This window comes from Doryrhamphus excisus, linkage group LG14 (assembly GCF_037039965.1).
Source record: "Doryrhamphus excisus strain RoL-2023G ecotype Guam linkage group LG14, RoL_Dexc_Guam_v1.1, whole genome shotgun sequence".
Taxonomy (NCBI): domain Eukaryota; kingdom Metazoa; phylum Chordata; class Actinopteri; order Syngnathiformes; family Syngnathidae; genus Doryrhamphus; species Doryrhamphus excisus.
This window is the reverse complement of record NC_136370.1, coordinates 4,363,590-4,377,217: the sequence shown is the minus strand read 5'-3', so window position 1 is coordinate 4,377,217 and position 13,628 is coordinate 4,363,590. Positions and strand designations below refer to the sequence as shown.

General features: G+C 39.6%; 1 protein-coding gene across 1 annotated transcript; it reads right to left on the bottom strand.

The window, feature by feature from the left end:
- Nucleotides 1-499: 499 nt before the first annotated feature.
- On the bottom strand, nucleotides 500-13,234 carry LOC131140501 (TLE family member 5-like). Its single transcript, XM_058090984.2, has 7 exons — nucleotides 12,812-13,234; nucleotides 7,928-8,025; nucleotides 7,755-7,818; nucleotides 7,626-7,670; nucleotides 7,475-7,537; nucleotides 7,264-7,338; nucleotides 500-5,216 (listed from the first exon to the last, which is right to left on the bottom strand). Exons 1-7 carry the CDS (start codon nucleotides 12,836-12,838, stop codon nucleotides 4,977-4,979), a joined length of 612 nt encoding a protein of 203 aa, XP_057946967.1. The 5' UTR covers nucleotides 12,839-13,234; the 3' UTR covers nucleotides 500-4,976.
- Nucleotides 13,235-13,628: the final 394 nt, after the last annotated feature.

Sequence of the window (13,628 nt, the reverse complement as noted above, 5' to 3'; positions counted from 1 at the left end):
TCATTCTCTGCTAATGCTCTGCTTTATTTTTCTCTTGCCCTTTATTTGATTCCCGCAACTACAATGTTTTATTTTGTTTACTACTGATTTATTTAACCATTTTATTTTTTCATCTTTAAGTGAGTTTTGCTACTGTTTTTAAATTTTCATGTTATTCTCTGCCAAAAATTCTTTTTTTTTTTTTTTTAAAGATCACGCCCCACTACCGTTTTCTTTTACATGCATTTCATCCATATAGCTGCATCAAACATTGATACACTGGTATCACTTACACGGATAAAGCCACAACAGTGTACTATATAAATGACAACAATGGTCACGGCTGGCTACCTTGGTCAAATCTATTAGCACAGAATCATGACACTTCTGTTGATGATAAAACGATAAATTTGTGTATAATTGCCAGTAAGGGACAGTCTCATCCATAATTGGGAAGGAATTCTGTCATATTCAATCAATGCATCCCAGCAAGAGCCAAAGACAACACATCCACCCCACGTCCAATCAATCACATCTTTTATTTGTAAGGCACCAGAGAAGCTCCCTTACTGCTAAAAGGTTGATTTGTTGTCATTAGCGTACACAGTTTCTTTTCACTTTACAGCTCTTCTTTTTTCTATTCTCCTTGTTGTGGTCTTAGCTTTTTAAAACACATTTTTTTGTCTTTGCACAAAAAAAGGATCGAACATTTACAAACTGAGCAAAGTGTTGCAGAGGATGAGAGAACAAGAGGAAAAACAATCCAAATGAAGGACATTGTGCCTCTTAATGTAACACACACACACACTGCACAAACGTCTCCCATGTTACACACAAAAGCAGTTAAAAAGCAGCTTTGAAACATACAAAAATGCTTTAAAAAATATGTATATTGATATATTCATGTGTACAAATTGGCCCTTCACAGCGCAAAAACGAAAACACAGACATAGCATTCTTTTGGCTGTTTTCATAATTAGGGGAAATAGTTTTAGCACAGAGTCACCACTTAAGTGCTTTTCCAAAAATAATTATGCTTAAAATTTTTATAAAGTCATTTAAATGAAAAAGAAAAGGGTTTCAGGGAGTTGTCTAAGCTCTGGTTGGGTGGTGGGAGTGTGGGCAAAAAAATTAAAATAAACTCACATTGCAACTGACCTCGGATCAGCCTCGTGAGTGCGTGACGTCACAAGTGCCAATGAGAGAACAGCGCTGCCCCCTGCTGGCCTTAAGTGGAAACACTACTAATTTTTATGAGTTGGCTCCTTTTATAGTTCCAAATGAGCAACAACAAAAAAAAGACTACCAAGCAAATGAAACCGAATATTGTCCGTTTTTACCATATATGTGGATCATAATTGGATGTTTTGGATCGCAGTTTAGAATTCAGTCACGCAAGTATCATGGAGTAGATTTCTGGTAGTGTAAAAATAAAAATGTTTTGATTGTTTAATGAGAATCAAGTCAGGGCTCCAGACTAGCTTTTGTTTATTGTTGTTTTTTTAAATTTTAGGAGAGCAAGCGGAAAATCTCAAAGTTAACATACATTTCTTCTAATTTTCCCTGTATAACTTAACGCCAATAGTGCCAATAGCGCCGGGGGCAAAAAAGAGGTGATGATACAACCGCACACTAATAGAAGCGCTCGGGATGGATCTTCTGTATGTAAAAAACCCCATTCAACAGCAAGGAGGACGTGGAAGCGCATGGAGGAGTGTAGTGTGCAGATAAATTATTACATGTACACATACACACACAGTTTTATTCCATGTGAAAATTGGAAATAGTCCATCATCAAAAATAGCTATTTTGATGTAAAACAACCCTTTGCTGTGTTGTTTAAGTTATGGTATAGTTGTTTAGCTATTTCAGCTGTGACAAAAGCAAAAAATTGCTGTCAAAGTAAAAGTTGACAACGGAAAAAGCTGATTTTCTGGGAACTCATATTTTCCTGAAACGTACCTATGTTTTACTGATGATTATTAAAGAAGAAAAAGGTAGAAACAAAGAGTTCATTGTGTGCACTATTTGACACAAATCTGAAATCAGTGCTTCTCAATTATTTTCTGTCATGCCCCCCACCAAGAGACAGAAAATTTAAATACCAGAGAAGCGAAACTGAAATCAAGAAAATGCAACAAAATGGAGCGCATACAAGCGTATCCAAGAGTCAAATTTCACGTTGAGTACTATAAATCTGTACCTGTTGGTAGGTCCGCATTGAAATCAAAGCCTCTTGTGGCCCCTCTGACTGTCCAGGAATTCAGGTATTTATTTCACAGTCACACTTGGTTGAATTTTTGGCTAAAAAGTTACTGAAAGTTCAACCATGAAATGTTAGGACAATGAATCAGTACAGTCCCAGAAATCAATTGTTCAATAACACAATTAACAGAATAAAAACGGTTTCTTATATAAATCTGCCCTTTTTAATATAAAACAGTATAAAGTGAGTATCCAGAGCTGTTCAATTTCTAGCACTACCGAAAGATACTTTGACATAAGGCTGTGTGTGTGTGTTTCATGTGACTGTCAACATTTCAATTGCACTTTACAGTACAAAGCTCATTGTCGTTCTGCTATTTTGTGCTAATTTGTCATTAAGTACAGGCATATCTGAATTGAAGAGCTATAAAAAACAGCAAGATTTGAAGCAAATATTCTTTGGTGAGCTACTCAAAATCAGAGCGGAGAGCAAGGTTGTTACGTGACACGTAAAGAAAGTTAGCACATAGTCCCACAAACAAAACAAATTCAAGCTCCAAACGAACTCAGTGGGAAAAAATTAAAAGTCACATTTGGAGTCCATGGACCAGAGGCTTGGCACATAACTCTAGAAAGTGAGAGCCAGGAAAATGTGTAAACAAAGACGGTAGAAAAATTAATGGAATGCAATTAAAACGAGAGCGATCACACACGCTGACATTGATAGGCTTAGACTGTAGCAAGCTGTCCTCCATCGACTATTGTCATGGTGGTAAGGGACAAAGTGTGTCCCTTGTCAACAGGCGTACTTTTATCTGGTCGCACACACACGAGTTGATGAAAAATGTATTTTTGTAGCAGTCTGGAGCCCTGGAAGCAGCAAAATATTTAAAAAGTTGTAATATTATAATTTAGTTACAATTTTTTGCAGTATTTGTCATTCATTCATTTTCTATCGCTTGTCCTCACGAGGGTCGTGGGGGGGCTGGAGCCTATCCCAGCTGTCTTCGGACGAGAGGCGGGGTACACCCCGGACTGGTCACCAGCCAATCACAGAGCACATATAGACAAACAACCATTCACAATCACATTCATACCTATGGACAATTTGGAGTGGCCAATAAATCTAGCATGTTTTTGGAATGTGGAAGGAGTTCTCCGGAGTACCCGGAGAAAACTCACGCGTGCACGGGGAGAACACGCAAACTCCACACAGAGATGGCCAAGGGTGGAATTGAACTCGGGTCTCCTAGCTGTCAGGCCCAGTAATTGTCAATTTATGTAAATATGTTGACAGATCAATTGATTCATTAGGTCGTAATGTTCTGTGGAACATGGTGGTACTCTTATGCAAACATTATCAGATCATACTTAACAAAATTTTAAATCACATTTTTTAGGGCAGTCAAATGACTAGCAGAATATTTGAATCAGACTTTAGACGTGTTATTATGAACAAGGAGGACTTGCGTTGAAAGACACCACATCAAGTTGAATTCACGTTTTGAGTGAATTTTCTGGGATGTTCGAGCACTAAATGCAGCAAATTGTCCTTGTGTTAAGAGTTTCAAAGTGAGTGATAAGAATATCCACTTATTGCTTTTCTTTGCATTTCTGTCCATTCAGACCATGCGTAATAAAGAGATTATTGTGCGGAATGTCGGAATGTCCATGAATGCATGGGCCTGTCTAGTGAGAATGAGGAAGTGTTGTTGCAATGATGAATGGACTAGAGACCTGTTGTTTGAAGTTGGTGATACATACAGTATATGGTGTTGAATTGCCCTGCTGTTGATGGCCTGAAATTAGTAAATTACTTACTGCCATTAACATGCTCATTTGACAGCCTTAATTTTTTTTAGATGGGGGGGGGGTGTTTGTAATTTAATGGGATTTTTTTTAAGACAACAAAATTGTATTACAAGAAAAAAGTACTTATTTGGGAAACAAATTTAAAAAAAAATCACAATTGTATTGTTTTTTTGTCTCGTCAGTGCAGTTCTTCATGTGACAAAGAGCCGGAGAAAAAAGTGACCTCTTGTGTGTGTCTTGGTCAGTAGAGGAGTGGACCAGCAGGGGGCTCTGTAGCAAGGCTGTGGCCCATTCAAGGAAAAGGTGCTTCAAGCAAAGAAGTTCAATCAAAAGATTTTTTTTCCGTTTTGCCCCCCAATTGCATCTCACACACAGACATACAAACACATGTCTACTCGGCCTGCAGTTTCACACACGAAAAAAACTTTTTAAGACAAATCCCCTTCCGAACAGCCTCAGGTGGATTAAGTATACAATATGTAGAAAGCGTTATAATGGAATTAAAATCCCATCAGATGGGACTGAGGTACACAGCTGAACGGTGTTGCAAAACAAATGAAAAATAAAGTAAATACAATTTTTTCAAGTGAGGGGTCATGTGTTTTGAGGTTGACTGTCCCTTTAAGAAACATCATTTCATTGGACTACAAATGAACAAAGCTCCAGTAAACAAGCGAAGGACTGAAGGGGAAAAAAATGGAAAGAAGAAGAAATGTGAAGGCTGTCACTCTGAACAAAAAAACAAACAGTGGCTTGCACTACAATGGCGTCTAAGTCAAAATCTACAAGCATGAGTCTACATAGTCCACTAAATAATATCTACACGTCGCTCCCCTCCTGACATTGTCTCTGCTCCTCTCCACTTGACACCACCACCCACCTCCACACAAACACACGTGCGCGCGCTAGTGCTCACGCTCACACACACACACACACACACACACAGTGACAGCTTTACCTCAGAGACCTTCAGATACACTTTAGTCAGATTTGTCCCCGTCCTCTGGCCTGGGCGCTCTCTCGGCGCCGTCGCGGGCCTTGTCCTCCTTGGCAGCCTGGGCTTGGCCGTGAGAGTAGTTGGCCAGGATGGACGACAGCGACAGCAGGCCTGAGCTGGATGACACGGCTGGCAGGGTGGGAGGAGTCAGGCCCAGGGGCAGCGGGGCCACGGGTAGGGCCAGACCCTGCAGCTGGGACAGGTGCTGCACCTGCAGCTGTTGCTGCAAACAACACACATAGTGTGACTTATTTACCTACACACCAACGTGACGTACATTCGTAAGTGGCATTTACACCATTTACTACAAGGACTACAGAAGCGAACAATACCTAAATATTTTAAGGCAAAATATTACGAGAATAAAGTGATATTGATTAGGGTGTAATGACAAAAGGAACATTTTTTTTCCGCAACAAACACTAAAATAAAATGTCAATAATTTGTCATTTTGGCAAGAATTACGTATTCTTATTTTTTTTAACATTTTTATTTTATTATTTTGTATTCATATATTTTTACTTGATTAAAGTTGTAATAAAAATACAGAATTTTAGGCTACAAAAATTTCAGAAAAAAATAGCAAATTTGTAATTTCAAAAACAATTATATATTCATAATTTATTTTATAATCATAATAAGTTGTATTTTTACTTTCAAAATGTTTGTGGGGATGTTTTTTTCTAGAATCTAATCTTATATTATTAAAATCAATACTACTAAAATATTTTCTCAACCTAACAAAACATTTACAATAAAATTGGTGCAAAGCAATTGTAGGAGACAGGTTTAGGTCGCTGTCCACAGATAGTATGTGAAAGGCATGGTCACATGGTCATTGGTGGGTGGGTGTGTGCGGAAGTATAAAGGGCACACAGTTGTCTCCCGAGAGCCAGGAGGAAAGAGGAAAGGCTTTTTTTGTTGACTGCTTTGTATCAACATATTTTGCCACCATACTTCTATATCCTCAGTTTGCCACCCTGGTTTCAACCAATAACCGGATTTGAAACATGACAGAAATATGATATTGAAACCGAAACCAGGCAAATGCAACAAAAAAGGGGAGCATGCAAGCGTATTCAGGAGTCAAACTGCATGTTGAGTACTATAAATTTGTACATGTTGGTATGTATGCATTAAAATGAAAACCTCTCGCTTCCACCTAGGGTGTCCGTCCCACTATTTGAGAAGCCGTTATAAAGTAACAATACTCTTACATGAGTACAGTGTTCTGGTTGGCTACTCCACCCATCTTTAAGTAGATCATTCAGGTATAACATATGTTATATAAGAACACATGTAATGGCTTACTACAGCAGAATCAGTTTGTGCAGCAGGGGGGGGCGCTCGTAGTGACCGTACGTCCACGGTGGTTACCTGGGAGAAGGCGTCCACCAGAGGGGCATTAACGTCGGATAAGCTATCCTGCCGTGCGTCCACGTAGGTGGGGAGAACCACAGTGAACAGCCGTAGGAGTACACCGCCCGCTGCGGTGGAGCCACTGCCGTGGCCGGTCAATGCACATAATGTACTTTTAAAGTGAGGCGCTCACTCCTCCCCTGCCTTACCCTTGCGAGCACACAGAACTTGCATCCCAAGTTTCTTCCTAGTGCTTTGCATGATGTCTCCCCCTTGGACTTTTTTGTAAAAAGGCGCTGAATCAAAGTTGGTACATTCATTTGTATTGACTAACATCTGGCAGCAATGTTGACGTATGTATGCTCGATGCGGTCTCTTCCTATTTCCCACAATGCTTTGCTGTACTGTTGCTGTAAATGGCTCATATATCACATGTTTAAAGCTGACATAGTTGTTGGTTATTGTGCATTATTTGTTGGCAGTGTCTTATCTGTTGCTATGTACTTATTACATTGCTGTGTGATGTCTTGGCACTTCCTTTAAGACACCGTGAGTAAGAATGGTAGGTGGAATATTTAACTCGCCCACGATTTCAATGATGCTGGTCAGGTCATTATGAGCTGTGATGTTGTGCTGCTTGCTAAAGTAGGGTGTTAATTCTTACCCAGAGAAAGTTTGAGTGACAAAATAATTACTGAAATTTGTTGAAAAATGTTAGTGGTATTTCCTCTACATCGGTTCTCATCAAAGACAATATTTTCAGACGTCCCTAATTTAATCTTATCATTATGAGAATTTAAAATTATTTTACAAAAAACTAACAAAAATATTTAAGGTTCTAATTTTTTTCCCAAATCATTTATTCTTAAATGAGAATGAAGTTATAATTCTCCAAGAATGAGATGTCCAACCCGTATGATGGAGTTCATCTCAGGGGGCGTGACCTGCTTGGCTCTCTCGATGGCGCCCATGACTTGCTGCTGGTGCTGAAACAAAAAAAAAAACAACAGAAAACCCCCCCACAAACCCACATTATACATTTCCATTACATGATATAGTTTTATAGATCTATGGCATCATTCAATGGAGCATGAAGTTTGTCTACATGGAGTTCGTCTTTACCTCCTGAGACAGGTATGGCAGCACCTGAGCACAGATGCCATTCAGTCTCTTGACTATTTCTGCCTGAGAAGGACATGGAAGACAAGCACAGTGAGAGACAAGGACATGAGGACATACAAGAGCTTGAAGGAGTGGTCATCTTAAGGTTTACCTGTTTGTGCATTTCAATGTTCAGCCCGTAGGACATTTCATAGTACTGCAATACACAAGCAGTATGAATATGTGAGCACACGTCTTTGTACTTACTATGAAATATCCGAAAGAGACAGAGAACACTCACCATGATGTAGTGACGCTGCATCTCGGACTTCTCCGAGGCCAGTTTGTCACATTCCAACTTCAAACTGGAAAAAGAAAGACAATGAAGTGAGAGGACTGTGGCGCTGCTTCATACATCACAATGCCAATCAACACATCACTGCCAATCTGAAATATGCCAGTGTGCGTCACTACCTGTGGTATTGTGCTTGGAGGAACTGGAACTCGTCCTTGATGCGGTCACACGAGTCCGAAGTGGTGAACTTGAGGGGTTGGCCGGACTGAGCGGATGCCTGGCCACAAAATTGAGGCATAACGTTAAATGTGTTTGATTTACGCTTGTGCTATAGTTAAGAATACGAAAAAGTGAGATGTATGCCTCGCTGCATTGCACGTCATTCCATCAATGACGATCTTCATCTGACATGTGACAGTTAAGTGTATTTAAGTGTACAGTTTTATCATAACGACAGAAGGGGATTGTTAAACCAGTTACTTTTATGAGAATTTGATATTGAAATATGACAATAACATATTAACACGCATGTAGCCTTCATTTATTCACAAACAAAATGAAAGATGAAGTGAAGAAACATGTTCATTTTATGACATTCTAATTTGAGATTTTTGTCTTTGAGGAGAAATTGTAAATTTTATGAAAAAAATATTAATTTTTAGGGATTTTTTTATTTTATTAAAAAAATTACAAATGTTTGTATTAAAATACTTTGAGGATTAAAAAATATTAATTTAGGATATAATGTATTTTACTGGAATTGAAAGGCAAGATTAGCTAGCTAGCTTCAACATTTTATAAAAAAAAGTTAAGAAACGTCGTAAAAAACACTACATTTCATAAGATGCTTTTTATTATGCTTTTGTACTATTCATTTGAGACATAAAACAAATTGAGAAATAATATGTAATTTAATTTAAAACAACAAGAAAAAAAACAAAAAAGAAAAGAAAACATGTTTTGCTGATTAAAAAGAAATAAACATTGAAGACTGGAATGCTGTGTTTGTTTAGAAACAGCAGATTCTCTATCTTCTTAGGAGTCAGCTCTGGCAGGATAAAGGATGCTGTTGCTGGTAGTTTCCTTGAAAGCCGATTTCCACTTAAGCAAAAAGACCACGTTGACGTCTTTCTAAGCAAGAGAAAAGGTGGTGATTGAAGATGTATGTTTACACATGGCCAGATTAAAGTTGTTGGTCCAATGTTGGCCATATGTGGGAGGCATTTGGAGGTCTGCTCCTGTGTAGACTACACTTCTAAACCTCTAATCCTGACTTTAATCTCATGCTCTAAACCTCATTACTCTCTATAAAGTGGCACAAGGGCAAAAGAGGCTGGGGAGGGGCGGGGGGTGTCTCTACATTGGGATTACCCAACTAAAAGCAGACCGTTGTTGAAGGGTTAGTTGTAGTTGTAGGGTTGTAGGGTTACACAAAGGTTGAATCTCTGCATCCACAATGTAGCACAGGGCTACAAAGTATTTATGACATCAAGTGTCCAGGATGACCAGAAAAAGAGGGGTTTGAATTAGGTCTTTTTTCTGGGTTTTTTCCAGCCGATGCCAATTTTTTTCCATCACCCTTAGCCGATGGCCGCTTTTGCTTGGGCCGATATTTGTGGCTGATACTGCTTTTGCTCCCTCAATTTATATGAAAAAATGACAATGATAACAAATATTACGGGTCTCAAGTCTCAAATATTTATTGAAATGTAAACACTGAACACAGTAGGATTCAGCTTTCTTAAACACACATTTAAACAGCATTATTAATTTTAAAAGGAATAAATATTCAACCATGTGCAAAACATTTCTGTCGTAGTTTAAGTTTATCTAGCATCGATGTGATGACTGCTCCTCCGCAGTGTCACGCGCACCCCTCCCTCCGCCTCCACACACAAACACATCACACGGACACAATTTAGTAAGATATATAAAACATTTCTCTTATCATTAAAGTTAGTGTTGTGCACGTTAAAGACCTCTCATAAGGAGACACGGCTGCTTCATTTCCTTCTGTGTGTGTGTGTGCTCGGAGAGAGCGCACACTATGTGCACGACATGCATTTAACCTCAGCCCGGCGTTGGCTGAATGAACTCCTCCAAACACCATGGGACAATTGCCAACGTTGCCATGAAAGCGGCGTTGGTAACAACTGTACATATTAGCCTCCAATTACATCAACAGCTCCCTAATTACAACGGTGGGCACTTTTAAAGATGAAGCATTCAGCAGCATTCCTCACAAACTGGGAGCACTTCCTGGTTCCCAGCGTGCTTTGCGGCACTGTTGATGTAAATCAGGGGTGCTCACACTTTTTCAGCATGCGAGCTACTTTTAAAATGACCGAGTCAAAATGATCAACCCACTACAAAAATGCAAAACATCTATTTATTTTCAAATGTATTGAGGATTATTTGTACATACAATGTATGTTGATGTACCTTACATAACCAAATGAGCCAATATTGCAAAACACACATAATTAACTATTAACATTTTTTGTAATTACCTGAGTTTACTTTGATGACTTGCACTGAATTGAATCAGCCAGGGATGCATAGTCCAGACAGTAGCTGCTGATAGCCAGGTTAGCCAGGCAAACGCACTTCGAAAAAGACATTGTGAAAAAAAAGTCCACCTCCCATTCCGTATGGAAGTGATATGTTTTTGCCTTTTTACTTGGTCCAGCTACTTCACTCATTTTAGTGACCATAAACTTTAGCGAGGGCTTAAAATCTGACGCAATTCGCTGACTAGCTTAGCACTTTGCATCGTTGTTTACGCATGAGCGGTGACCTAAAGGTCAAAATTCAGTTGTCATCTGACTGGTTGTCCTGTATGTCAATCAAGTAACGGGGATGGATGATAGGCTGACATCGTAAGTTCTGCTGCACTTAGAGACGTTGTTTGATTTGATTGGTCACCCGAAGGGCAACATTCACTTGTCATCTGAATGGCTTCCCTGTATATCAATCAAGTGACGGCATTGATGCTAGGATGATATTTTTTTTTAATGTCACACCGCGATCGACCAGCGATCGACCAGTACCACCTCCGCGATCAACCGGTAGATCGCGATCGACTTAATGAGCACCCCTGATGTAAATAGTTCGTCAGTTTGTAGTTAAAGTTGCATAGTTGTTCATTCTTGGTCTGCTCAACTCGTGAGAGTGCTTTTATTCGTCTGTTGGGTTGGTATGTGATGTTTTTGGGATTTCTTGTTGTCACACCATGACTTAAACTGTTATGCCTAGCGGTCACCCAGTGAAATGTGATAGGCTATGTATGGTGTAAAAAGCAAACTTATTCTTTTACTTGGCATTCATGTTTCCTATTTCAAAGTAGCCCATTTCAACTAAGCCTAACTTTTAGAGGCTAATTAAAAGTTGAAAACATACCCTTGTGATGATGTGGCGGCGGGGTGCCGTGGCTGCGTGTGTTGCAGGGTCCTCCGGCAACACAAAGCTGCCCGGCGGATACCCGTCTGCAAATCATGTAGCGGAAAAATATATCTGCGATCCCACGCGCATATCGGGCGATACCGATTCAAGTAAAGAACGCAAATATCGGCCCGATGTATCGGCCGATCCTTAGTTTGAATACGAGTTGGAAACACAGATCTCTCTGGTTATGTCTTCTTATTCTCCAGCAGACCAAATGATAGACCTCACACGCTTTAGAAGAAGTGGGGCGGGGGACATTTTGCACAATGTAGAAACCTGACATTAAAACATCAGCTTCACATTGGTAATTGTCATGGGGACCCCACCTCGCCAACATAAGTGCTCAGCCTTTGGCAATGTTCATTTTGAAACGCTGCGGTCTTTACCGCAACACACCACATTCACAGCCAAGGTGGCATCTGTAAAGCTGACATTGACAGTGGAGTATTTGCAGTGTGGAGAATTTCAGGAAAAACGTATAGCAGTACAAATGTGTATAGTTAAAAAAAACAGGCTTCTATATATTCCGTTATTAACTTTTTAAAAAATTGTAGGCTGCAATAAATAAAAATTCTGGATTAAGAACCTAATTTTCATAGAAATAAGAACTTTTGTTGCCTTAAGTAATGCCTTAGTAAATTTGTCTCCTAAAATACGTATATATTTTTCTTTCAAAAAATAATTTGTCATTCCCCCCTACATCTGAAAGTAACCTTTTCTGATGTACACTGACAAAGTAAACAAACACTGAATAACATTTTTATTACCTTAAATAGTTGTTATCACTCCAATAAATGTTATGACAGGCCAACTGCGAATCGACAACATCGTAATTGGTGGTGTAGTTTCAAAGAAAATGTGTATTGTATAAAAATTAACATTCTTACAAATTTGCATAGTAATATTATAATTGCATGCCCCCAGAAATTTATTTTAAAAGTGCAGATGCCCACCAGGAAAATGACTTATTTACACATAAATTATATTTGTTATAAACTATTTACTTCTCTCACCATACCTTTTCTCATAAACCTAGTCACTGATTTCCCATTGAATTGTCTTTATTCTTGTAATATTTCGTCATAATAGTCGCACGTGGATTAGGATTTAGCGGATTATTTTGGTAGATCAAATTCTATTAAGATTTCCTTCCAAACAGCAAAAGGCTACAAAGGGTCTGACTCACCCTTAATTAAAAAAGCGTGATTTTTTTTACGGGCCCGAAGTAAATGCATTAAGAAAAAAGGATTTGTTTTATGTTTTGAAAAACAAACGAATGTGCGCGTTAGCATGGTGGCAGCAGGTACAGTGAATGATGCAAGCAGGTTTAAACACATACACTCACTTGCGGGTAACAGCTAGCAAGCTAAACACGCTTAGTTACATTACGGGGATTTTATTGTAACAGTTAGTGAGTAAATAATTGGCGAATAAAAGTGAAGAACAGGTAACATGGTGAGTCATTGTGACAAAAGCTAACATTTGCCCCGCGGTGCCAGTTTGCGCAAGCTAGCTAGTTAGCAAGCCAGCTAGCAAACAAGCTAGCTCGCTCGCTAGCTAGCTCCCGTTAGCCGCAGAAGGTTCACTCCACAAGCGGGACAAACTAGTGGCCAACTTACCGAGTGCCTCGATTGAGGAAACATCATGTCAGCACCGTCCCTCGCAGAGTCTCCGTCGTCTGGTCCAACCAAGCGGGCTAGCTGGCTAAGCTAACGCGTCGCCCGGATATGTGATTTTTAAATGATTGGTATTCGCACTTTGTACCCTGTCATCGTTGGGAACAACGTTGGCTACCGCCGAACTATTAGGATACGCAGAACAATCCTTGTCTTCTCAGCCTGAGTCGGTAACGCGGAGAAACTGCTACCAAAATAGTTGGAATTTGGATTTTTCGTGCGTGTAAAAAAGAGAAAAGCCTGATCGAAGGAAGATGAGTTTTTATGGAATAACGTTCCGCCTCCCCGAGGGAAAGCCTGGATGTTGACACATGAGCCCGCGACTCTCCTCTGCTTGGGGAGAAGAGGAGCATCGCCAGCACATCAACTGAGGGGCGATGGCAATGGCGCCTCTTGTGGCCAGGAGGTGAAGTAAAAACCCGTGTGCTCATGCCATGCTGCCCTTGGTTCCCTAATTGCTCTGAGCACACCCGCAACCTTAATTAAGTGCAAAACACACTACAAGAATAAAAGCCACTGTGCTGTGGAGAGGACATCCTGGCCTCCCAATGTCATGTGGGTTTGTCTAATGAAATTGTAGCACTGTCTTCCTAAAATGGCTGCAAGACTGATAATTAAACTCTGTTTTCTAAGGGGGAAATTGGGCGAGTATTTCATGAATACATTAAAGTATTATGTTAAAGGTGGTTTTGGGCAGTCATTTTTAAGATGAATTTCCACCTTATTTACAAATGGAATATTTCCTACACTGAATATTTCA

Excerpts from the sequence above, each read along its gene's own strand:
- LOC131140501 (XM_058090984.2), bottom strand. The coding sequence starts at position 12,838 with ATGATGTTTCCTCAATCGAGGCACTCG. Across the intron at positions 7,671-7,754 it reads TGCAGCGTCACTACATCATG|TACTATGAAATGTCCTACGG; the intron begins GTGAGTGTTCTC and ends TGTGTATTGCAG. Across the intron at positions 7,538-7,625 it reads ACATTGAAATGCACAAACAG|GCAGAAATAGTCAAGAGACT; the intron begins GTAAACCTTAAG and ends TGTCCTTCTCAG.